Below are 24,007 nucleotides of genomic sequence, written 5' to 3'. Positions count from 1 at the left end.
TATCCTCCAACTAAAAATAAAAATATAAAAACAGAATCTCATGATCCCCCAAAAAAAAAATTTTAAAAAAGAGCCATGTCTATCCCAAAATTGGAAATTTTTTTTATGTATACAAATGGAAATATTTTTAAGTGTGCATTTATATGTGTATGTACATGTACGCATGCTTGTGTATAAATATAATTTGTTAATAGTCTTTAGAGTAACAGCCTTAAAAGTTGTATTGTGTCTTCCTAAATTTCTATCATTAGCATTAGGTATACACAATAGTTTGTGTAGTTGCTTATGAGATGCAACAGGAGAAGGGACAGGAAATTCACATTCATACTAAGTACATTATGGTTCAAATGTGCTTTTCCACTTAATCCTTACAATAACCCATGAAGTACTATCTTCATTATTTACTAATGAGAAAGCTAAAGTTTAGGGAAGTCAACAAAACCACCACTCCCCTTCACGCTGCACCCTCAGAAGACACAGGGCTGCCATTCACCGAGCCTTATAGCTTTGGTGGTGAATCCTGTGCTCTTTTCGTCACTCTTCACCCATTTTATTTTGGTGACAGCCATCAAAAAGATAACTCCTAGTATGACTTTCTAGAAGGTTCCAAACATGAGCACTAAAAGCATTTACTAACTTATACACATAACTTACCAATTTACATCCATGTCCCCTACTTGAAGAACTCTAAGAAAATAAGCTGTAGTTCAAATGTGAGTTATAACTGGATTCAAAACAAGTGGGTTTAAATTGTTTGCGCAATAGAATAAAATTGTGATTCCACATAAAATTTTATGGGAATATACCTAATTGCAAAGGTATAGCATATTTGCAAGTATCTTCCAAAAACCAGGAGAAGGAATGGGAAATACAATGTCTTGTAAGCTAAAAGTACTCAAATCCCTTTTACCACTGTATTTCCAGTCATATTAAATCAAAATACAGCATAGAAATTAGAACCACAACAAGATATCACATCATAGACACCCCTAGGATGGGTATTTTACAGACAGATAATAAGTGCTGGCAAGGATGTGGAGAAACTGGAATCCACACACATTAGTGTGTGTTAGCAGGAAAACAAACACACACTGCGCTGGATAACAATTTGGCAGTTCTTTAAAAACTTAAGCATAATAACTGAATGGCCCAAAAATTAACTCACTAGAGAATGGAAAACATATGACCACCCAAACACTTGTACATTTGTTTCTATTAGCATTATTCACAACAGTCAAAAGTGGAAATAACCCGTGTCCACCAGCTGAACTGACAAACAAAAGTGGCATATGTCCACACAAGGGAATATTATTTGGCAATAAAAAGGATGAAGTACTGACACAAGCTACAACATGGACAAGCCTTGAAAACACTATGGGAGGTAATGTCTGTTCACCCACAAGTGATTCTGAGGCAACCCTGGGCTTACAACATGTCCTCTACCAGCCCCCACACCAGGAGGGAGAAAGGCAGCAAGCTACCTGGGGACAGACCCGCTAGCCTGAATGTCAAAAAAAAAAAAAAAAGGCTAAACACTTGCTGCTCAAAGTGTGACCCAAAGACCCAAAGCACTGCTACTCAGAAGTTTGTTAGAAATCTTGACTCTAAGGCACAACATTCACCTGCTCTTTAAATGACTGGTGTGCACTAAGATTTGAGAGGCACCAGTCTAGACAGAAGACATTGGAGACAAAAAGGGAAGGGTAGAAAGGCAAAGGTAAACTGTGGACAGTTTCACATTTGACTGAAGAACATCATCTTTATGAAACAGAATGCACAGGTAAGCAATCTTCTAGCGACCTCTTCTGGCTTATTTATGAATGAGCAATTTATGACGCAATGACAACCCAATGCACACTAGCTCATTTTGAGTCCTCGTGACGGACACTCTAAAGAATAAGCAACAAAAAGCCTTTATTAAATACTATATGTCGGGCCTTAAGTGCTTTATAACATATTATGCTTTCTCTCAACAATTCTGGATGAAAGTGTAACGATTTCACTTTAGAGATGAAGAACTAAGCTCACAGATGTGCCGTAATTTGGTGAGAACACAGTTAAAACTGACACGGAATCCAGGCTTGTCTAACACCAAAGACTTTGCTCTGTTTCACCATAGTGCCTCCAGGAAAGCTGAGTATTACAAACTTACTTCCCAGAGAGATGGCAAACGGGAGGGCAAAAGAGCATGGAACGAGCAATTCCTAGAAAGAACGAAAAACTAATGAAATTTGGGAAACACAAATGAGAGTGAGTATTCATTAATTTTAAAGGTTAAAATGCCCATTCAGGTTTACTGAAGGAAAAGGATAAATACACTTACAGCTTGGAATAAAAACAAACATGCCCTGAAGGAGTTCCAGTTCTGAAAAGGGCAGAATACTAGCGATTCAGTGCAAACGATTCAAAACCGTGATGAAGTTGCACCTCTTCCCCTTCTCTCCCCAGCCTGGATCAGCACACTTGGCAGCCCTATCATTTCTCTCTTCATGGTGTCTTTTGGGTCCACTTTAAGGTCTTTATTCTAAAGACCTTAGAATAAGGTCTTACCTTACCTTATCTAAGTAAACTCTTCTCCCATCTCAAAGCTACATTACTGCCAAAGTCACGTAAACTGGTCTCCTTGTCCACATCTTTGAATCCACCCTCAACATGGGTGCCATTCCAATACCACTGTCTCTGGTGTCTACCCCCAAAAAAGGAGAAGGACTTTGGTTCTAGAATTAAAACACTGCAACTCTGAAGACACAGGCATTCTTCTCATCGGGTCACAACCTACAGTGGTGCCAGCACCTGGCCAATATCAAGTTTAAATCCTGTGGCTGTGCAGTCCAGTTACTACTTGAGTTGGGATCCCCAGGACCACACCCAGGGCTGGGGTCTGGCTGGGACTTACGGAACGTGGAGACAGCTGTGCTCATGGCTATGGTTTATTAGTGCGAAAGGAAACACAGGGAAAGGGCACACAGGGCACAGCCCAGAGGAACCAGGTTTAAGATCCCAGAGATCCTCTCCACGGAGACGAACAGAACACACTGGACAATTCACACCACCTTAAAGATGCGGTGCCCACGTGGGTGATTCAAGTCGAGGTAGGCAAAACCACCACAATATTGTAAAGATGTCCACTTTGGAACAACTATACCAAAGAAATTCTCGCACTGTTAAGAAAGTGCTAGGACCCACAACCGATTTCCCAACCTGGGGTCTGGCAAAGGGACTAAGAACCTGCAGGGAATTTGACTTTGGAGGCCAGTGGGATTTGATTACACAATTTACACCAGACAGGGGAAACACTCTTGGAGGGTACAAAGAAAACCTTGTGAGCACCAGGACCCACGAGAAAGGAGCACTGCCCCAACAAGAGACGGACCCAGACTTGCCTGTGAGCGTCCAGGAGTCTCCAGCAGAGACATGGGTCAGTGGTGGCCTGATGCAGGGTCAGTGGCACTGAATACAACAGTGCAAGCACAAGACAAGGCAGAGGAACCAGAGATCAAACTGCCAATACCCGCTGGATCATGGAAAAAGCAAGACTTGCAAAAAACATCTATTTCTGCTTTACTGACTATGCCAAAGCTTTTGACTGTGTGGATCACAATAAACTGTGGAAAATTCTTCAGGAGATGGGAATACCAGACCACCTGACCTGCCTCTTGAGAAACCTGCATGCAGGTCAGGAAGCAACAGAACAGACTGGTTCTAAATTGGGAAAGGAGTACGTCAAAGCTGTATATTGTCACCCTGCATATTTAACTTATATGCAGAGTACATCATGAGACACGCTGGGCTGGATGAATCACAAGCTGGAATCAAGACTGCCGGGAGAAATATCCATAACCTCACATATGCAGATGGCACCACCCTTATGGCAGAAAGCGAAAAAGAACTAAAGAGCTTCTTGATGAAAGTGAAAGAGGAGAGTGAAAAAGTTGGCTTAAAACTCAACATTCAGAAAACTAAGATCATAGCATCTGGTCCCATCATTTCATGGCAAATAGATGGGGAAACAGTGGAAACAGTGACAGACTTTATTTTGGGGGGCTCCAAAATCACTGCAGATGGTGCCTGCAGCCATGAAATTGAAAGACACTTGCTCCTTCGAAGAAAAGTTATGATCAACCTAGACAGCATATTAAAAAGCAGACACATTACTTCACCAACAAAGGTCCATCTAGTCAAAGCTATGGTTTTTCCAGTAGTCATGTATGGATGTGAGAGTTAGATTATAAAGAAAGCTAAGTGAAGAAGAATTGATGCTTTTGAACTGTGGTGTTGGAGAAGACCCTTTGAGAGTCCCTCGGACTACAAGGAGATCCAACCAGTCCATCCTGAAGGAAATCAGTCCTGAATATTCATTGGAAGGACTGATGCTGAAGCTGAAGCTCCAATACTTTGTCCACCTGATGCGAAGAACGCCTCATTGGAAAAGACCCTGATGCTGGGAAAGAGTGAAGCAGGAAGAGAAGGGGACAACACAGGATGAGATGGTTATATGGCATCACCATCCCAATGGACATGAGTTTGAGCAAGCTCTGGAAGTTGGTGATGGACAGGGAAGCCTGGCATGCTGCAGTCCATGGGGCTGCAAAGAATCGGACATGAACGAGTTGACTGAACTGACTGAGGGCAAAAACCACCACAGTATTGTAAAGAAATTATCCTCTAATTAAAATTAATTAGTTAATTTAAAAAAATAGTTCAAATTTTTAAATAAGAGTTCAAACTGAAAAAAAAAGAAAAGACTCAGTGCCCAGGGGGTCAGGTCATACCTGCCTAGTACAGGGGTTCAGCATAAACCACACCACCTGCACCTACAGTTCAGGCACAAAGAGCCACTCATCAGAGACTCATTGGCAAACTGCCAATTTCAAGTTCCCAGCAGCTCGGTGCCAACCTCACAAGCAAGTCTGTCTAAAGACGACGTCTCGGGCCTGCTGTGTACTCTGCTCTCGGCACCATCCCTGTTCCCTACTTGCTATTCTCTGCAGGCTCCTTTCCACAGCTTGTCCTTTCCAACTATCCAAATCCAAGCCTGGAAAACGACTTCTCCCCTGCAGCGCTCTGCCCACTTCCCCAGCCTCTCCTCTCCCGTCCTCTGACCCTCTGCCTCCTCTGACGGTTACCACGACGGCTGCTTCATTCTAGAGCACATGGGTTCCTCTCGTACTACAGCCACTCTTCAGGGCTCAACAAGACACAGACTCCCCAGGACTAGTGATGGAGTATTCAGCAAACTCACCGCCAAGAGGCACGTCTATTCCGGGAACACAGACCTTAGCCAGAGACACCTGAGAGCACAAGTCCGCACTTTTCTGTGTGAACCTACACAGAATCCAGGGTACTACCGACGCGACTTTTCAAGGATAGGTCACAAACTAGCAAATTCTGAAGATATGTTTTAAAGAAAAACCTTACTAGTCTTTGGACATTAGCATTTTACTATTTCAAAACCTAATATTTACTCAGCAAATACCCGAAGCATGAATCTTCTCATAGGTTTTTAGCTACAAGGGCATTTACAGTGTTATTGCTTATAATGACAGAAAAATTTAAACTAATACATCTAAAAAGAAATTAAAAGAGAGGCTTCCCTGGTGGCTCAGTGGGAAAGAAGCCACACTGCCAATGCAGGAGACACAGGTTTGATCCCTGATCCAAGAAGATCCCACATGCCGCCAAGCAAGTCACCCTGTGGCCAGCTACGACGACAGAGCCTGTGCTCTAGAACCCGGGGACCGCAGTCACGCAGCCCCCACGCTGCAGCTCCTGGAGTCCCTGCACCCAAGAGCCCACGCTCTGCAGGTGCAGCCCCGCAGGGAGAAGCCCGCACGCGCAAGAGCTGCAGAGAGCCCGCGCAGCACAAGGACCGGCACCGCCAACACGAACACATACATCGGTAATTATCTAAAGATTAAAGTTCATACAGCCATACAGAATGCCATGCACTTATTTTAAAGGTACATACTGATTCAACATTTAAACATTTATGTTTACAACACACTGCTTTTTTAAATTATGAAATAAGTTAGATACCTTATCCTATATAAAAATATTTACATATGGAGAAATAGCAGAAATATATATATGTAACTGTTAATAATGCTTATCTCTATAAGTGACATTAGAGTGATTTCCCAGTGGTTGCCATGGGGGAAAGGCGGTGGAGATGGGATGGATTGGGAGTTTAAGGTTAGTAAGTGCAAACTATAATACTTAGAATAAATAAACAAGGTCCTACTGTATAGCACAGGGAACTACATTCAATATCCTGTGATAAACCATAATGGAAAAGAATATGCAAAAAATGTCTATACATGCATAACTAAACATTCTGCTGCACAGTAGACATTAACACAACACTGTAAATCAAATACAATAAATCTTTTTTAAAAAAGGGATTTCTTATTTTCTTTCTTGTTAGTATTTTAAAACTTTTCCAGAGTGAAAATATCATATAATTAACATTTTGTAACATTAATAAGTGAGATACCTACTAATAATATCAAGTCTGGTAAACACTTATTACAGGGCTCTTTATTACACTGAATTTGCTAATATTATGAATCAGTCTCATGTCCCTTGAGATTTCACACAATGTGAGTCACATAACACAACCTTTTAAACACCAGATCTGTTAACACCAGCATTAATAAAGGTATCATCACTGACTACATGGCTCTGACATGTCAACCAGCACTCAACAGCAGTGTCATTAAGAAAACCATTCTGATCATCATGGGATTAACTCACAGAACATCTTGAACAAAGTAAGTCAATTTCATAGAGCAATTCAATAAAAAGAAGGGCTTCAGTGATAATCTTTAGGACTGTTAGCTTTCACCTATCAGGGTTACCTGCCCACAATAATGTTCCAAATCATTTTATTTATCATAGACAATCACAATTTTGAGCCTTATGTGCATCACTATGAACTGCAAGCTTAAGAACAGCAAGAAAACACCCCACGGATCTCTAGAAAAACAATACCTATTCTTAACTTAGGACATGTTCTTACCTTAGCAAAAAGGTGATCCCTATATTGTTGCTGAGTAACAAAATTTTTATAACATACTACACAAGCAAAGGAACTGATGAAAGGTCCATGCAGTGTAATTGTTGGATCACATGGAGAGTGGTCGAACCTACTTGGCGAAACAGAGGTTAACATTAGAAAATCTGACATATTCTAGGGGCAGTACTATGTTGCTTCATTTGTTAAGTTAGACACACACATTCAAGCCTTTACACTTTTTCTACTGAAGTATTAAATAAGGTTCTTTATATTCAAGAAATATCAAGTGGCTCTCATATGCCATGCAATCTCTTGAAACAGTGACCAACAGCTTAAAATTTCAAAAAAGTACTCAAGATACAATAAAATGGATTTAAGCATATTTTGCCAAATTGGTAAACTTCCAGTCTGAAAACTGTACAGTCATCATACATTTCTTCTGGCAAGGAACAAACTAAAACTCACAAATAATTGTAAATGAATCACTGGAATAATAATGTCATGTCAAGTTCTGGTATATACCTATTTCCTAAAAATGGCTTTTAATCCTTTTAATGTCATTTTAATCATTTAACAAATTTGTGTCATTGAAAACTGCCTCAAAGACTTTTTTAAAATTAAAAACAGTTAAAATACAGTTATCTGTAGAATACTGAACCCCTCTCCAGAAGGCTCTCACAGCAGGATCAGGCATAAGCAGGGTGAGACATCTTGAGAAGGTCGAGAGCCGCAAACTTCAGCTCCCCTCTTCAAACTATAAGAAGGGGAGACTAAGAAGATAAGGACTATTTAACTCCTTTAATATTGCCTTCTCTTGATATTTACTTTCTCAAGCTCTACTATTCAAAATTCAGTAAATTATGGATCTTATAAATAGAACATTTATTATTAACTTTGCTACACTTCGTTTGCCTTTAGCATTTACTTTTCAATGACATATTATCTTTCTTTGGCCTAGCCCACATATCTGTAAATGCTTTGTGTCTCTTAAAATTTGCTAACGGACTCGATTCCTCTAAAACTGATCCACATGTACATCAAGGCAAAAAGTCTGGTCAGAATTTTATGAAACATATTAGGACTGAATACCACTAAAATAATCTGACTTCAAGTCTCCTAGGAAGCCTAAGAAATGTATATTAGAAAAAATTGTATCGTTAAGAGTTTGGAACATAAAGCTACAATCACAATGGCAGAGGTGTCTCACACTCTCAGTTCATCTTCAGCACCCACTGTTCTGAACATCACACTTACCTTTTCAAATGTCCTAAGAGAAGGTGCCCATTATCAAATTCCTTGTTACAGTGCATTATGGGACATGAAATTGGTTTCCCAGATGCTCGAATTTGGCTTCCTCTTCGGAATGAACCTTTTGTTCCAGAATTAATCGTGCCTGTTTTGAGTCCTGCATCATCAGAATATAAATTCTTAAGTTTCTATTTCAGGTAACTGTCCTTTGGACTGGTAATCAAAATTATGAAAAAACAGTAAAAAAACACTGGGCAGCATCAAATGGGTGATCCTACTTGTAATTAAATGCTTACAAACTTTCTTATAAAAGATGTAACAACCTACAAATAAATAGCTATTTGGGACAAGGAAAGCCATTAAGATCTCCAAGTAATATTATCTTGAGGAAAAGAACTGTTCCCTTAAGTTCAACAGCCAAGAAATGTCAAAGATGTAATATATTAGAAAACCAGTTGCTCTACTTGCCTCCCTTCTGTTCATTTATATAAGCTGGCAAAGATTTTTTCTTCTATTTCTTATTTTCTCTTTTAAGTATCCTACACACATTAGAAGGTTCAGCTATATAGGCTGTAACTGAGATGGGAAGGGAATGGGGAGGACAAGGAGAATGCCTTCACCAGTTCCTCTGTCCGGTGAAGATTATCCCGTTCCGTCAAAATTTTGGTTTTACAGTCAAACAACTTTCCAGCCTCAGCCAAATTCTGTTTCCAGACAAACTCCCAATGCATGTTGTACAGTGAAAAATTTAGAGTTATGTTCTATAAACAAAGAATTTAAAATGTGCTAGAAGGATTCTGATATATAGCTTGATTATTATTTCTTGTAACCTGTTTCACTCAAATACTTTGAATATTTCATATAACAAAAAATTGTGTATTAAATATCTTTATGGCAATTTCTACCAAGTCCCTAAGCATTTAACTAAAATAAAATGTTATACCTTTAACGTCATCTAGTTAAGATCCCCAAATGGTTATCTATGCTGAAGGTTTCAATGCTCTTCTGTTTATGGAAGAAATGCCTCTATTAAATGCTGTCAAAATGCTTATAAATGTGTTCTATCAATAAAGACGAACACAGCATTAATCATATTCAAAGAGGCATTAATGACAATACACCTTTTTTTGCTTTAATTTTTTAATAGTCAGAATTAGAGTAATTTTTACTGTCCATCCACATTCCAAGTGTTGCCTATTAAGACATGTATTTAGCCACAGAGGTTCTGGATAAAAATTAAAGTGGAGAAAGCAATCAATTAGAAGAAAATAAGCTTTATCCAAGGAAAGGCAAAATACAGAGATTTAAACAGCTCTTTTCCTTAAACAGTATAGTGTGTTGTTTTTAAATTACCAAGTACTCAAATGTGCAGAAACTGGTCTAACTATAAAAGTCTATAAAAAAGTTGGATTTCCAAAGCTTGAGTAATTATAAATAATGTACTTAAATTACTTCTAATCAAAGGACTGAATTATAATGGCTGGATACTTTGGAATAGACTGAATGGAGTCCCTTAATGTTACTGAGAAGTAGAATCTCACTTTTTATAACTGACAGCACAAAGACAACTGTTTTCCCCAGCTCTCCACTCCTCAAAGGAACGGCACCACAGCAAGTGCAGCCCAGTGATAAAGCCGCTATGCCAGCAAGAGCCCCAGACTTCAGTGCTGCAGTGTGGCAGGGACCAAGCAAGAAGATGAAACAGCCACATAAAAAGAATGTAACTAAAGACCTCAACTCACAGCACAAGCTTATCAGCCGCCAATGAACCAGATGTGACCTGAAGTGATCTACAGTACCACATCTTGATAAGAATTATAGAGACAGTTAACTGACTCATTTGTTCCCACCTGACCCACTCAGAAAAATATATATTCAGATGCTTGTGAATTCAATTTACAGTGAATTAAAATATTCTGACAACCTGAAAGCCAGAGATTAGGCCTAAAGGGATACAGTACTGGCCCAACAATCATTCTAGACAAGACTTGAAAGTGTAAAGATTCATATGAGAGAAACAATTTTACAAGAGATCTTGTAAGCCTTGTAGTTCTAGACCATTTTTGTATCAAAATCTTCCCAAATCTACAGATGCCCTCTAGAGGTGAGGCCCAGGCATGTATTTAAGATTCCCAGGTGATTCTGATATAGCTAAGGATGGCAATTTTCAAGTAAACTTTTCTAAAGTAGGTCTGGAATACCAAACAATTCTTCTGTTTAGTTGAATGACAGTCACATTTGGAACATGGTTCTAGGCTTCCTTCCTGTGTTCATATGCAAATACTCATTGCCCACTCTGGTATAATATTCAACCGACACTTACTGGACATCTCCGTGCAGAGCCTTCTTCTTAGGCACTGACACTAAAAAGGATTAATTAGGCTTAGCCTCTGTCCCCATAAAGCATATAAATCTAGTGAAAGACACAGAAAGGTAAACATACCAATCCAACACAACAGGGTAAAAACTATAGGCAAAAAATGAATAAAACACTGTGGCATGAAAGACAGCTGGGCAATCAAACTTAGGCAGACTAAAAAACCTAGCACCCTCTAGTACTGAATATAGTACTTACTTGCCTGTGGCTAACCCCATGGGCCAAGTAAGAAAAAAAGGAAAAGGTATTTAAGAGGGGGGATAGGGCAAGGGAGAAGTTTGCCAGGCACAAACATACTGGGAGATAAGAAGGAAATGCAGTGTCAGGAAGTAGCCAAGTGTCAACATATCTACAAATTCTAGGAATTATTTTAAAAGTGGCAATTTTATTCTGCTCAAAGAAAAGCCCTCTGAAAACTACAGAACAAGATATCCAGGTTCAAAGTTGAGCACTGCATACATAGATTAGTTCTAAGACTTTTTGCAACTAAACTTTTGGCTGGATTAAATCCACAGCTAAGGTTTCTGTGAGTAACCCAAGCCTCTAAGGGCTCAGTGGGTCTTCTACAAGACAGGCTAGAAAAGCTGCCAGGATGGGACTGTCCTGAAAGCGTTAGTTGCTCAGTTGTGTCTGACTCTTTGCAACCTCATGGACTGTAGCTCGCCAGGCTCCACTATCCATGGGATTCTCCAGGGAAGAATACTGGAGTGGGTTGCCATTCCCTTCTCCAAGGGATCTTCCCAACCCAGGGATTGAATCCAGATCTCCCACATTGCAGGCAGATTCTTTAATATCTGAGCCACCAGGGAAGCCTCAAGGGACTGTCCTACTGACTCAAACATTTTGCCAAATTATCTGGTGGAAGGAAAATGCTCCACAGTGACTCTCCAGGAATCTCAAGTCTGTAGAGTTAGTAATGAAGAAGTTACCCACTGCTTTGATGACCCTCCCATGTCGACACTTCCAACAAAATATCTACATAGGTTGCATGGACAAAGAAATAAGTACAGGCAAATTTTTTCAATCTCAGCTTAAATTCCATTTCCTTACAGAATCCTGACCTCAAATAACCTGTTACACATCCTCACATAGTCACATGTACTATTTCATGTAGGACACACATGAATGAATAAATGAGCAATATCTAATCAGCTCAAGGATTACTTTTATTCAAAATACACTTTTGCCAAAATAGGAAGACAACTGGTAAGTAAAGCAGGCCTCCCGTTAAGTAAATTTCAATACTTTATATACTTACTACCAACTGAATAAACAGACAAAATGCCTTAAGGCTTCAGGGAAGCCTCTGATCTCTAAAGAATACCTGGCATTTTTAACCACTGGTCCACACACAGTCTTGCTGCTTCTGTATCAGAATGTCCTCGAATAAACTCCAATTCTTGTAACCCATGAGCATGCTGAAAATCGATTTTTTCCTAAAGATATTAAGAAAAAAATCAAAGTGTGATTACTAATCTTGTTTCCTTAAGAAAATGATTTTGTCACAACAGTGATGAGAAAATACTGATTATCATTTATCCCTGTAACTCCAAGTCTAGAACTCTATCCTAGGGAGCTACATCAAACCAAAGTTTCCTGCTCTAAATAAGATGTTGATCCCAATGTCATCTATATTTGCACAAAGTTTTCAACAAGTTAATCTCCAAATAGGGTACTGTTTAAGTAAATTATGGTGTGTACATCTCATTAAAGTCATTAGAAACACTAACCAAACTTTTCAATGAAATAGGAGTATACTATTGATATCAAGTATGTTACCAAATGGTAGTAAATGAATAGGGTCAAATATAAGCAAAGATTATTTCAAGCTATATGTAACTCTGCCTGCAGAGAGGGAAAAAGGCAGAAGATAAATATGACAAACGCCAATAGTTATCTCTGGAATGGAAATATGCATGATTATTTTCATCTTCACATTTTAAAACTTTTTTTTTTCAAATTTTCTACATGTAGACTGAAGTATATAGAAGCCTATTAAACATTTGTTCAATGAACAGTGCAAGAGCAGACACTCAGTAGTACTTAATATGTACCAACACAAAACACCTACTGCATCTAGATCAAAGGTGGGCAAATTTTTTCCATAAAGGGCCACAGGATAAATATTTAAGGCTCTGCAGCCCATATAGTCTCTTTTGCAACTACTCAACTCTGCTGCTGCAGCACAAAAGCAGCCATAGATAATATGTAAACAAATGGGCATGGCTATGTTCCAATAAAACTTTATTTACAAAAACAGGCGGTGGGCCAGTGCCAACTACTAAACTACATGCTTTAGACTTTTACAGTCTCTAAATCTTTCTAGTTATGTTACTGATAAATCTATTTGCATACTCTCATCATGCTGTATCTATAGGTTGGTACAAAAGTAATTGTGGTTTCAGACCATGAATTTTAAATCATTATAACTAGGCTCAACACATCTTTATTAATCAAAATAGGAACCATTACAATCAACACATTTTTGCCAACAAGAAATGTTTGTTTATTCCTGTAGCATAAAAATCCATGCTTTGGGACTCAACGAACTCTTGGGAAACATTTTCTGCCTCCTGCTGGTTGTGGAAATGTTTTCACAGCAAAAAGTTGTTGAGATGCTTGAAGAAAGTGGTAGTTGGTTGGTGAGACATTAGGTGAATACGGTGGATGAGGCAAAACTTTGTAGCCCAATTAGTTCAACTTCTGAAGTGTTGGTTGTGCAATGTGTAGTCCAATGCTGTCATGGAGAAGAACTGGCCCCCTTCCTGTTGACCAATGCTGGCGCTAGGCACTGCAGTTTTTGGAGCATCTCATCGATTTGCTAAGCATACTTCTCAGATGGAAGGTTTCACCGGGATTCAGAAAGTTGTAGTGGATCAGACTGGCAGCAGACCACCAAATAGTGATCATGACCTTTTTTTGGTGCAAGTTTGACATTGGGAAGTGCTTTGGAGCTGCTTCTCAGCCCAACCACTGAGCTGGTGTCACTGGTTGTCATAAAAATCCACTTTTCATCGCACGTCATAATCCAATCAAGAAGTGATTTGTTGTTACTGCATAGAATAAGAGAAAACACTTCAAAACAACAGTCTTTTTTATTTGGTCAGCTCACGAGGCACCCACTTTATTGAGCTTTTTCACCTCTCCAATTTGCTTCAAATACTGAATGTCCATAAAACTGTCAATGCTGAGCTCTTCAGCAACTTCTTGTGTAGTTGTAAGATGACCAGCTTCAATAAGGGCTCTCAGTTGGTCACTGTCAACTTCCGATGGCTGGCCACTATGCTCCTCATGTTCAAGGCTCTGTTCTTCTTTGCAAAACTTCTTGAATCAGCACTGCACTATACGCTCGTTAGCAGTTCCCGGGCCAAATGCATTGTTGGTGTTGCGAGTTGTCTCTGCTGCTTAATGACCCATTTCAAACTCAAGTAAGAAAATCACTTGAATTTGCTTTTAGTCTAATATCATTTTCCACAGTCTAAAATACATATAAAATAAACAATAAGATATCAGAAAAAACAACAGCAAAAAATGTGCACTAAAATGATGCATAACATAACCACACTTATTTAAGAATGTATTTCAATATCAAATGGCAAATTTCAACAATGCAAAACTGCAATTACTTTTGCACCAACCTAATGACAATTAACACTTATTAACCACTTACCATGTGCCAGACACTATTCTGAAAGCATCTTAGATCTAATTCTCTCAATAACTCTGTAAGATGGGTACCAGTATTATTGCCATTTTATAATGGGAAAAATGAGGCACATGAAGTTCAAATAAACTGCACAAGGACAAACAACAATGCCAGGATTTAAACTCTCATTCTCTAACCTGATTCTAGAACTCATGCACTTAACCAGTACACCACACTGTATCTTAAAAAGGTTTTTATATCCTTAAAAAGAAATCACAAAGCCACAAACGCTAGATTTGCAAGAAACAGACCAGGATACTGAATGACCTTGTTAGCAATGTAACAGGATCTTCTGTCAGCACAGGTAAGAGGGGGACAGGGAGATTCAAGATTGTAATCTGACAAGAAATCAGCTACACAACACTGTTCTAAGTATAGCCAAAGAGTACTAATTCTCCAAAGATGCTAACGTGCATTATATAGCTATTCCTTCACATGTTAGGGGTATATCCCCTCTTGCGAGTCATTTTAACTCCTGGAATATCAATAAGCAAACCTAGTAAACTAGTCAAGCACAACACATTATCTCTGAAAGTGATTTATTCAATGAAGATTTTAATAGATTTTATTTTTTTAAAAACATTTCCATCATAAAAGAAGGACAATCCACTTTAATAGTGAGATACCAAAAATCAAAATGCCTAGAAGAGCTGGAAGATATTTTCTACTATATTTTGTAGTCACAGTTAACACCTACTACAATTCTTCAATAATTAGTTTTATCATCTTTCTTTCTAGGTAGTTTGTTTTGTTTTTGTTTTCTGTCCTCTATCAATAGTTTTTTAATAAGTTATATATAAGGAGAACCAAATTTTCAAAAAATCATGAATGAATAGCAAGCAAGGAGCTAAAGAACCTGTGTGAGTCAATTTCTCTCTTAGAAAGAAGTCTAGAAAAACGTATTCTTTAAAATTGGGTAAACAAGAATTTCAAAGTTATAAAAAACTTTCTCCAACAACAAGGTAAAATCTTTAATACAATGAATGAATGTTTGCATAGGTAAAAGCTGAAACTACACTTGAGAAAAACCCTTGTTGTCACAGCAACTACTCTGAACTCATCACAAAAGCAGTGAGCATCACTGAGGAAATGGGTAGAAAAAGAGGATAGCTTGATAACCACTCCTCTCTGAGACTTTCCCCATACACACACACACTTCATGTAATTTGGGGAAAGAAGCTTCCTTAAAAATGAATAGTGTCTCTGCCAGGAAAGAAATAATCTTTAAAAAAAAAAAAATCACTAATGTATGAAGCATTTTAAACATACAATTAGAATACTATGCTCTAGTTTAATTGGTATTACATTATAAAGTATTAATAAAAGTCCCCAAATAAAGGTACTTCTAAATTTAAAGATTAAGGTATTTTGCATTAGATTAGGAGATACTAAAACAAAGGCAACAGAAATATATAAATTCCTTTATAATAACCAACGGAAAAAGGAAGCAAAAATATACATGGTAAAATTATGCTGTGATTTGTTTATTTCCATTTTTAAACTCCCAATAGGAAAGTTTTTTCACTCAACTGGCCAACATTTTACTCTTAATAGACATTTGGCAGTATTGGGAGAATTCTCTAAGGTAATTTCATTTGGTAACCTTCTAAAAAATCAAGTCAAAGTTTGAAAACATTTATATCATGCAAGATTCTAAATCAGGCTTCATCTTCCACTGCCCTAATTCAATAATCGAAGGAAAAGGTTGAAGTGAAAGTGGTCTGGCTCTACTGCATAGAAGATAACCTTTCAACAGCTTGTATCTATAGAAGCCCTGATAAACTGTGATAAAGTAACTAGAAACTTATATAATCCCATGAGTTTAAATTCCCAAAATAAAGCCCACTCAAGTCTATTTTTTCTTTTTCTTTTTTTTTGGTCTGTATACATATATGATCAAAATCCAACAAACAAAAACAGATATAAAAAGCCATCATGAACTACCACTAAATCCGTTAAGCTATGAAGATTTCATGCTGAACTTGTATCCAATTATGTATCTTTTGATTATTTAAGTGTCTATTTAACTTTCTTACAAACAATTCTATAATCTGGTAAAACATCAATGAAAGCAGCCACAAAAAAAAAAAAAGAAAGAAAGAAAGCAGAAACATACCCTGAATGCCCTATTCTTTTCTTCTTTCTGCTGTTTCTCCACTTCAACATGGCGGGCTAGGCGTGCCAGAGTCAAGGCGACCTTATCCTTCTGATGGTCAATATGGTCTTTATGCTTATCCTATAATTGAAAACAATTTTCATTCCTTTTAGGTAACAAAATTAGCTTTGGGATTACATATATCCATTTACCAAAGAGTTACTATACTAAAGAACCATTTATGGAACTTCCCTGGCAGTTCAATGGTTAAGACTCTGTGCTTCCACTCCAGGGGGCATGGGTTTGATTCCCAATCAGGAAGCTAAGATTCCACATGCCATGTAATATAGCCAAAAAAATAAAAAGAACCACTTACTTTTTTAAATTTAATTTTTATTTTATCTTGGGACACAGTTGATTTACAATGTTGGGTTAGTTTCAGGTATACAACAAAGTGATTCATTTACACATATACACATATCCATTCTTTTCAGATTCTTTTTCCATATAGGTTGTTACAGAATATTGAGTTCCCTGTGTTACACAGCAGGTCCTTGTTGACTAAGGAACTATTTACTTTTAATATTATCAAATTTCTAAGAACTTCTTTTGTTTATGTTTAAATTGTGGTAGTCTGCAGGACAGCTAATCACCCACCAGCACCTCTGATTTTCACAAAGTTACATAACCTATCAATCATCCTTATATCCTTTTCTTTCTAGGTTTATTCATTTATCTTTTGTCTGCGGTGGGTCTTTGTTGCTTGCATGGGCTCTCTCTAGCTGCAAGTGGGGGCTACTCTTGCTGAGGATAGGCTCTAAGGCGAGAGGGCTTCAGCAACTGCAGCACACAGCCTCCGCAGTTGCAGCTCGTGGACTCGAGAGTGTGGGCCACAGTAGTTGTAGCCCATGGGCTTAGTTGCTCTGTGCCATGTGGGATCTTCCCAGAACGGTGACCCTTGCATTCCAAGGCGGATTCTTTAACCACTGGACTACTAGAGAGGTTCCATCTTTATTTCCTTTATAACCATCTGGATACTGAAAAGTTTGGCTCTGCTTTGCTCTGAGCCTGTAAGGTAATCTTGAGCCATTAGTCCACCCGCTAAAAGGTCTGACAGCACAAACTCTTGGCTCTGGATTTTCAGCAATCCCTGGGCAGTATGTATATAAGAGAAATTATTGATTAAAAAGAAATGATCTAATTTCTGTTTTCTGGCCCAACATACAAGGAAGAACCTTAGAAGTCGCCACTCAATTATAACAAGTAAAAAGGTTGAATGAACTGTGAAGTCAGCTGAGTGGAGCAGAAACCCATGCATGGAAACCTCAGAGGGATCAGTGCTGGTTGGGGACCCGGACTGGAACTGACCAGGTGCTGGGAGCTCAGTGTGGACAAGTTTTAATCAGACTTAAATGCCAGGGGAACTCAGTCATGGGAGGACCTGACCCTCTTGTGAGGTCCTTCAGAAGCTTTACCAGGTTCTCAGTGATGACTGAAGAAAAATCCCATCATGTTTCCAGTAGGGGGGAGAAAAAAGCGAGTGTTTTGAAATATGTCAGAGCATTAAGTTCTTACTGATGCGTGACCTTCAGAGAAACTACTTCATGAGAAACTACAACCTGAGAGACGGGAAGCAGCCCCCCTCCCAGGAGAGTGGAAGGCCTGGGAAGCCCCGACACGGCTCCAGTCCAGGGACACAAGCTCCCCAAGGCGGCGGCCAGTCACACAGAGCACCAGCCTTCTGTCAATGCAGTGCCTTTACCTGGGACAGCATGGCCACTTTCCACAGGAAAACTACAAGGAGACCAAGGGCAGAAGTACAGTTTGAAGAGCAAGCAAAGAATGGCAGAGCTGGTACGGATGTTGGAATTATCAGACCAGGAATTTAAAACTACCAAGATTACTATGCTGAAAGCCTTAATGGAAAAAGCAGGCAACACGCAAGAACAGATGTGTAATGTAAGAGAGATGGAAATCCTAAAAGAGAACCAAAAAGAAATCAGACATCAAAACACCACAACACAAGTGAATAATGCCTTTGATGGTTCACCACAGAATGCACACCACCAAAGAAAAAAATCTCTGAGCCTGAGAGTATGTCAACAGAAACTTCCAAAACTAGAAGACAGAGGGAAAAAGACTGAAAAAGAAAAATATATATATAAGAACCACTGGGCTTCCCTGGTGGCTCAGCTGGTAAAGAATCCGCCTGCAATGCAGGAGACCTGGGTTTGATCCCAGGGTTGGGAAGATCGCCTGGAGGAGGGCATAGCAACCCACTCCAGTATGCTTGCCTGCAGAATCCCCACGGACAGAGGAGCCTGGCAGACTCCTGCCCATGGGATCACAAACAGTCGGACACGCCTGAGTGACACAGTTCACGGGGTCGCAAAGAGGTGGACACAACGGAGCCACTGAGCAGAGCAGGCAGGAGGACTGGTGGAGAGATGCAGCCAATGTCTCTACAGCAGGAAGGCCAGGGGAAAGAGAGAGGACAGAGAGACACCTGACGCTATCACAACCAAGAATCTCCCCAAGTTAACAGCAGACACCAAATCAAAAACCAAGGGGGAAATAAAACCTTTCTCTGCAGATGACGTGCTTTTCCTAAGAAAATGACATGCAAATAAACCAAACAGTAGTTAGGGGTGAAGTAACCTGGGTAATGAGACATTTACAGCAGTTTTATTTATAACCTTAGAAGCAACCAAGCACCTTCAGTAGGTAAAGGGATAACTGTACGTATCCAGATGATAGAATATTTTTCACTGCTAAAAAGAAATGAATACTCATTGGAAGGACTGATACTGAAGTTCCAATACTTTGGCTACCTGATGCAAAGAGCTGACTCATTAGAAAAGACACTGATGCTGGGAAAGACTGAAGGCCAGAGAAGGGGACGACAGAGGACAATGGCCTCACCATCACTGGCTGGATGGCATCACCAACTCAATGGACACGAGTTTGAGCAAGCTCCAAGAGATGGTGAAGGACAGGGAAGCTTGGCGTGCTACAGTCCATGGAGTCGCAAACAGTGGAACATAACTGAGCGACTGAACAACAAAAAAGAAATGAGCTACCAAACCTTTAGAAGACATGGAAGAATACCTAAATACACATTCCTAAATGAAAGTAGCCAATCTGGAAACACTACATACTATATGGTTCCAACTATATGGCATCCTGGAAAAGGCATATCTATAGTGACAATTAAAAAAAAAAAATCAGTGGTTGCCAGGGGAAGGTGAGATGGAGGGATGAATTGGCAGAGTACAGAGGATTTTTAGGGTAGAAAATCTATTCAGTATGACACTATACAGGTAGGTATCTTATTACATTTGTTCAAACTCATAGAAAATATAACTCCAAGAGTGAACCCTAATGTAAACTATGGACTTTGGGTGATAATGCGTCAACAAAAGGCTCACTGATTATTCCAAATGTACCACTATGTTGGGGCAAGTTGATAGTGAGGGAAGCTATACATTGTGGGCAGAGGTATATGGGAAATCTCTTCTTCTTTTTTTGCTGTGAACCTAAAATAAAGTTTTCTTAAAAAATAAACTCTACTAAAAATATTTTCTACAGAAAGACTGGTTTAGTAAGATATTAATTATACACGTACAAACCAAAGTTTATCTAAAGTGGGATAGAGCTGCTTCAACCAAATCAAGCAGCAGGTGTGATTTTGAAAGCACACGGGAGTTCCACTGAACTGAGCACATATAACAAGATGGATTGGGATTTTTGGAAGGCTACATTTTTGCAGTAAAGAATGTTCACAGGGTCACTCTGGGTGGAAGTAGTCCCACTTGGCCATACCGCAGCACCAGACAGTAGCCGGCATCCTACCAACTTCAAAATGTCCTTTTACAAGTCAGAGGACAATGCAGGGGGTGTGGGTTGGATCTCTCTCTGGTCACAGAGCTAAGATCCCACAGGCCTCACAGCCAAAAACCCAAAACATAAACAACAGAAGCAATACTGTAACAAATTCAATAAAGACTATAAAAATGGTCCACATTTTAAAAAAAAAATCTTTCAAAAATGAAAGCAAGCAGAAAGGCAGATCTGGGAATAGCATAATCTGTTGGGAGTAGATGAAAAGAAATGGCAGCTAGAGAAAGGACGAACTTCAACTTTGAAATCTTTGCATTTAAAAATGATAAAACAGAAGTATTTTAAGCAGGAATGTTTTCTCTTAAAGGGAAAAGAAATAAACCATGTGCAGCAGGGTGATATTCATTTGATACTTTACTACCACAAACTTGGGTTTGGGGATCAAGGTTTTTGGTTTTTGGTTAAAGCCAGGCATGAGTGGGTCATCTACGAATACCCACTCTCTCCGGAAAGCCAAGTCCCAGGGATTTCCATGCTTAGTGATCCAAGACAAGGGCTGGCCTCAGATCTCACTGAATCCCATTCTTCTGTGCTTCTGGGAGAACCACCAGCATTGAAACAACAGAGGGAACACTGATATTAAAATGCATGCTAGGGAATTCACCCATGAAGTCAGAGAAGGCCTTATTTGGGACAGAAGTTTAACAGGTAATCCAAAGGTTCAATAGGTTCAGAAGTAAATTTTAAATGATCAGAACTCAGGGGGAAAAACTTACTGCAGGCCACCTTGTTGCCGACACAACTATAGAACCAAAGATTCAGTATCATCAGGCACATGAGCAGAAACTGAATTAATTTCAGGCTAGATGAAAATGTCTTAAATGTTTCCTGTAGAACTAAGATGAATATGGACTAATATACTCTTCAGTTTGGGAATTCCCACCATTCCATTAGTGCCACAATGATTGCAATTTAAGGTGAACTCACAAAATTCCAGGACTCTTCTTAGGCTAGATTTGGCAGTCTCCCCAAAATCCTATAGTCTAAAGAAGTGTTTAGGCCCTTGGAGATTTTTTCTAAGAAAGGTCAGGCTTTCAGATATGTAACTTCTCAAACTAGAAATGGAACTAGCTCTGGTAAGAACAATGTGCTTTACGTTTCATTTAGAAAGTTATTCACAGCTGTAGATCCTCAGTCATCCTTCTTGAAGTACTTGCTGTGATTACCCTGGGTTAACTTCTATATTAAATACTACTACAGAGTAACATCGGAGAAGGCAATGGCAACCCACTCCAGTACTCCTGCCTAGAAAATCCCATGGACAGAGAGGCCTGGTGGGCTACAGTCCATGGGGTCGTGCTAATAGTTGGACACAACTGAGCGACTTCACTTTCACTTTTCACTTTCATGCATTGGAGAAGGAAATGGCAACCCACTCCAGTGTTCTAGCCTAGAGAATCCCAGGGACGGGGGAGCCTGATGGGCTGCCGTCTATGGGGTTGCACAGAGTCGGACACGACTGAAGTGACTTAGCAGCAGCAGTAGCACAGAGTAACATTAGAGTCCACAATGATAGCAAATTATCTGCCAGAAAGTATATCCATTGTGTTATCTAGGGGGAGATGCACAGGAAAGAAAAGTCCTATGAAATACACTGGGGATGGAGGGTCTCTATATGCTTATATATAAATATATATATTTTTGGCTGTGCCACATGGCACACAGGATCTGTTTCTAGGGATGGAACCCGTGCCCCTGAAGTGGTAGCAGGGCATCTTAACCATTGGACCACCAGGAAAGTCCCTGTTTGTCAATACCTTACATCTGAGTCAGTTTTTCTTCCATACCCACCCTATCCCACTGGGGAAGCTGTGTAGGGTCCTAACAGAATTAAGAAGAAAGTTGTAACACCAGAAAAAGCAGATTCTAGTTAGTCCCTATGAAAAAAATTTTTTAACTAAAATGGCTTTAAAAAGTGAGAACCAAAAAAAAATTTTTTTTAAATAAATAAAAAGTGAGAACCAGAGGTATGATTCCAATGACACAGTCTGACATAGAAATCCGTGGAGGAGTTGGAAGGTTACAGAATGAGGGTCACACTGGGGAAGAGAGAGAGACTGCTGCAGAACCTCGGAAGCCAGGTTCCTTTGGCCTTCCCCTGCAGCCCGTCTGCGCTCACCCCCGGACACTAGGAGATCTCTCACACACAAAGCAAATCTGAGTTGTGTCCTAGAAATGGCAGCAGACTAAGGATACTGGTTAAATCTGAGCGAATATATCCACAAAAGATAAGCCTATATAGGAGACAGTAAGCAAGAATTCTTCTGCTCTAGAGGATAATGTTTATCTTTTAATGGAGTTTAGCTACCATCAAAATTCCAAGTCTAAAAAGATATAGCCTGGGCAGGACAGGAAGAGGGCTTTCTCCTGACATCTGATCTGCAGTAGTGGGGTTCAGTGGTGGGGCTCCTAACTCGGGCAGGGGCGAGGGAGGGAGCAAAGCCTGACAGCGGGGTCCCTCATTCTGCCACGTCCCTCCTCTCTCTTCTGGCTAACAGAGAAAAGGGGCTTCCCAGGTGCCACAGTGATAAAGGGGCAGGGCAGGAGGTGCAAGAGACACAGGGTGGTCCCTGGGCCGGGAAGGTACCCTGGAGTAGGAAATGGCAATCCGCATCAATATTCTTGCCTAAAAAATTCCATGGACAGAGGAGCTTGATAAGCTACAGTCTATGCGGTTGCAAAGAGTTGGACAGGACTGAGCACATTTTGTCAAGTAAGGGCATTTTCAAAAGGGAACCAGTATCAATTTGTGTCTTTATTTCATAAGAATGAAGACACAGATTCAAGCTAATACTTCAAAACCTCCCTTAGACGTCTCCTTATTGAATAAACTGAGCCTTGTAAAAAACTAGCTACATTGTCCTGATCTTTCTTTTTGCTACAAATGAATACACTACTTCAAACTTGAAATCAGTTCAGCTGAACTTGAAATCAGTTCTGACCATGAACTCATAACTTTTATGAACTTAGCTCATAAAAGATCATCAAGAATTATGTCCAATGAGAATTCCACTATTTCGGCAAAAATTTTACCAAAGAAATTAATACTTTCATATACCAATCAGTTTAATGAGCTAACAGAAATTCCCTGGTAACTTAAAATTTCTAGCATTGCTATGAAACTGTGACCTGCTATACGAACCATAAAATGCATACAAAATCATTAAATAGGCAAATGACATGGCACAAAAATCCCACTTTTCCATGGAAGCTATAATATATATATTTCAATGTCTTTCTTATCATTTGTATTTGTCTGAAAATGAAAATGATCCTATTTTTGATAAAAATACTTAGACACAACCAAATCTAGAAAGCTAAAAATCAAAATGTTAACAGTATTTATTTCTGTTTAGAGGGATTTTTTCCTTTTCTAAGCTGTTTTCAAATATTTCTACATCAGAATATGTAATAAAATTGTTAACGTAATGAACACACTATATAAAGACAAAAAGTGTTGAAGATCTCAACCTTCTGTTTGGAAATGCAATGCATGCTAAGTCATTTCAGTCGTGTCCGACTCTGTGCAACCCTGTGGACAGCTGCCCACGAGGCTCCTCTCTCCACAGGATTCTCTAGGCAAGAGTACTGGTGTGGGTGGCCACTTCCTCCCCCAGGGGAAATGCCATGGATTTGGTTTAAATCACTACTTTTTACCTTTAAAAA

The 24,007-nt window shown here is 39.4% G+C and overlaps 1 protein-coding gene across 7 annotated transcripts in view; it reads right to left on the bottom strand.

Annotated features, from left to right (window-relative positions):
* ZNF451 (zinc finger protein 451) overlaps positions 1 to 24,007 on the bottom strand; it is a 96,818-nt gene that overhangs the window by 52,215 nt on the left and 20,596 nt on the right. For all 7 annotated transcript variants that reach the window (XM_020913501.2, XM_020913489.2, XM_020913485.2 and 4 more), the window contains exons 4-7: positions 16,463 to 16,582; positions 11,965 to 12,076; positions 8,270 to 8,420; positions 7,019 to 7,145 (exon numbers count right to left, since the gene is read on the bottom strand). In XM_020913501.2, coding sequence (XP_020769160.2) covers positions 7,019 to 7,145; positions 8,270 to 8,420; positions 11,965 to 12,076; positions 16,463 to 16,582 — 510 coding nt within the window. The remainder of the gene's footprint in view (positions 1 to 7,018; positions 7,146 to 8,269; positions 8,421 to 11,964; positions 12,077 to 16,462; positions 16,583 to 24,007) is intronic.

This window comes from Odocoileus virginianus, chromosome 27 (genome assembly GCF_023699985.2).
Source record: "Odocoileus virginianus isolate 20LAN1187 ecotype Illinois chromosome 27, Ovbor_1.2, whole genome shotgun sequence".
Taxonomy (NCBI): Eukaryota; Metazoa; Chordata; class Mammalia; order Artiodactyla; family Cervidae; genus Odocoileus; species Odocoileus virginianus.
The sequence above is the reverse complement of the archived record's forward strand: the minus strand, read 5'-3'. Positions and strand labels throughout refer to the sequence as shown.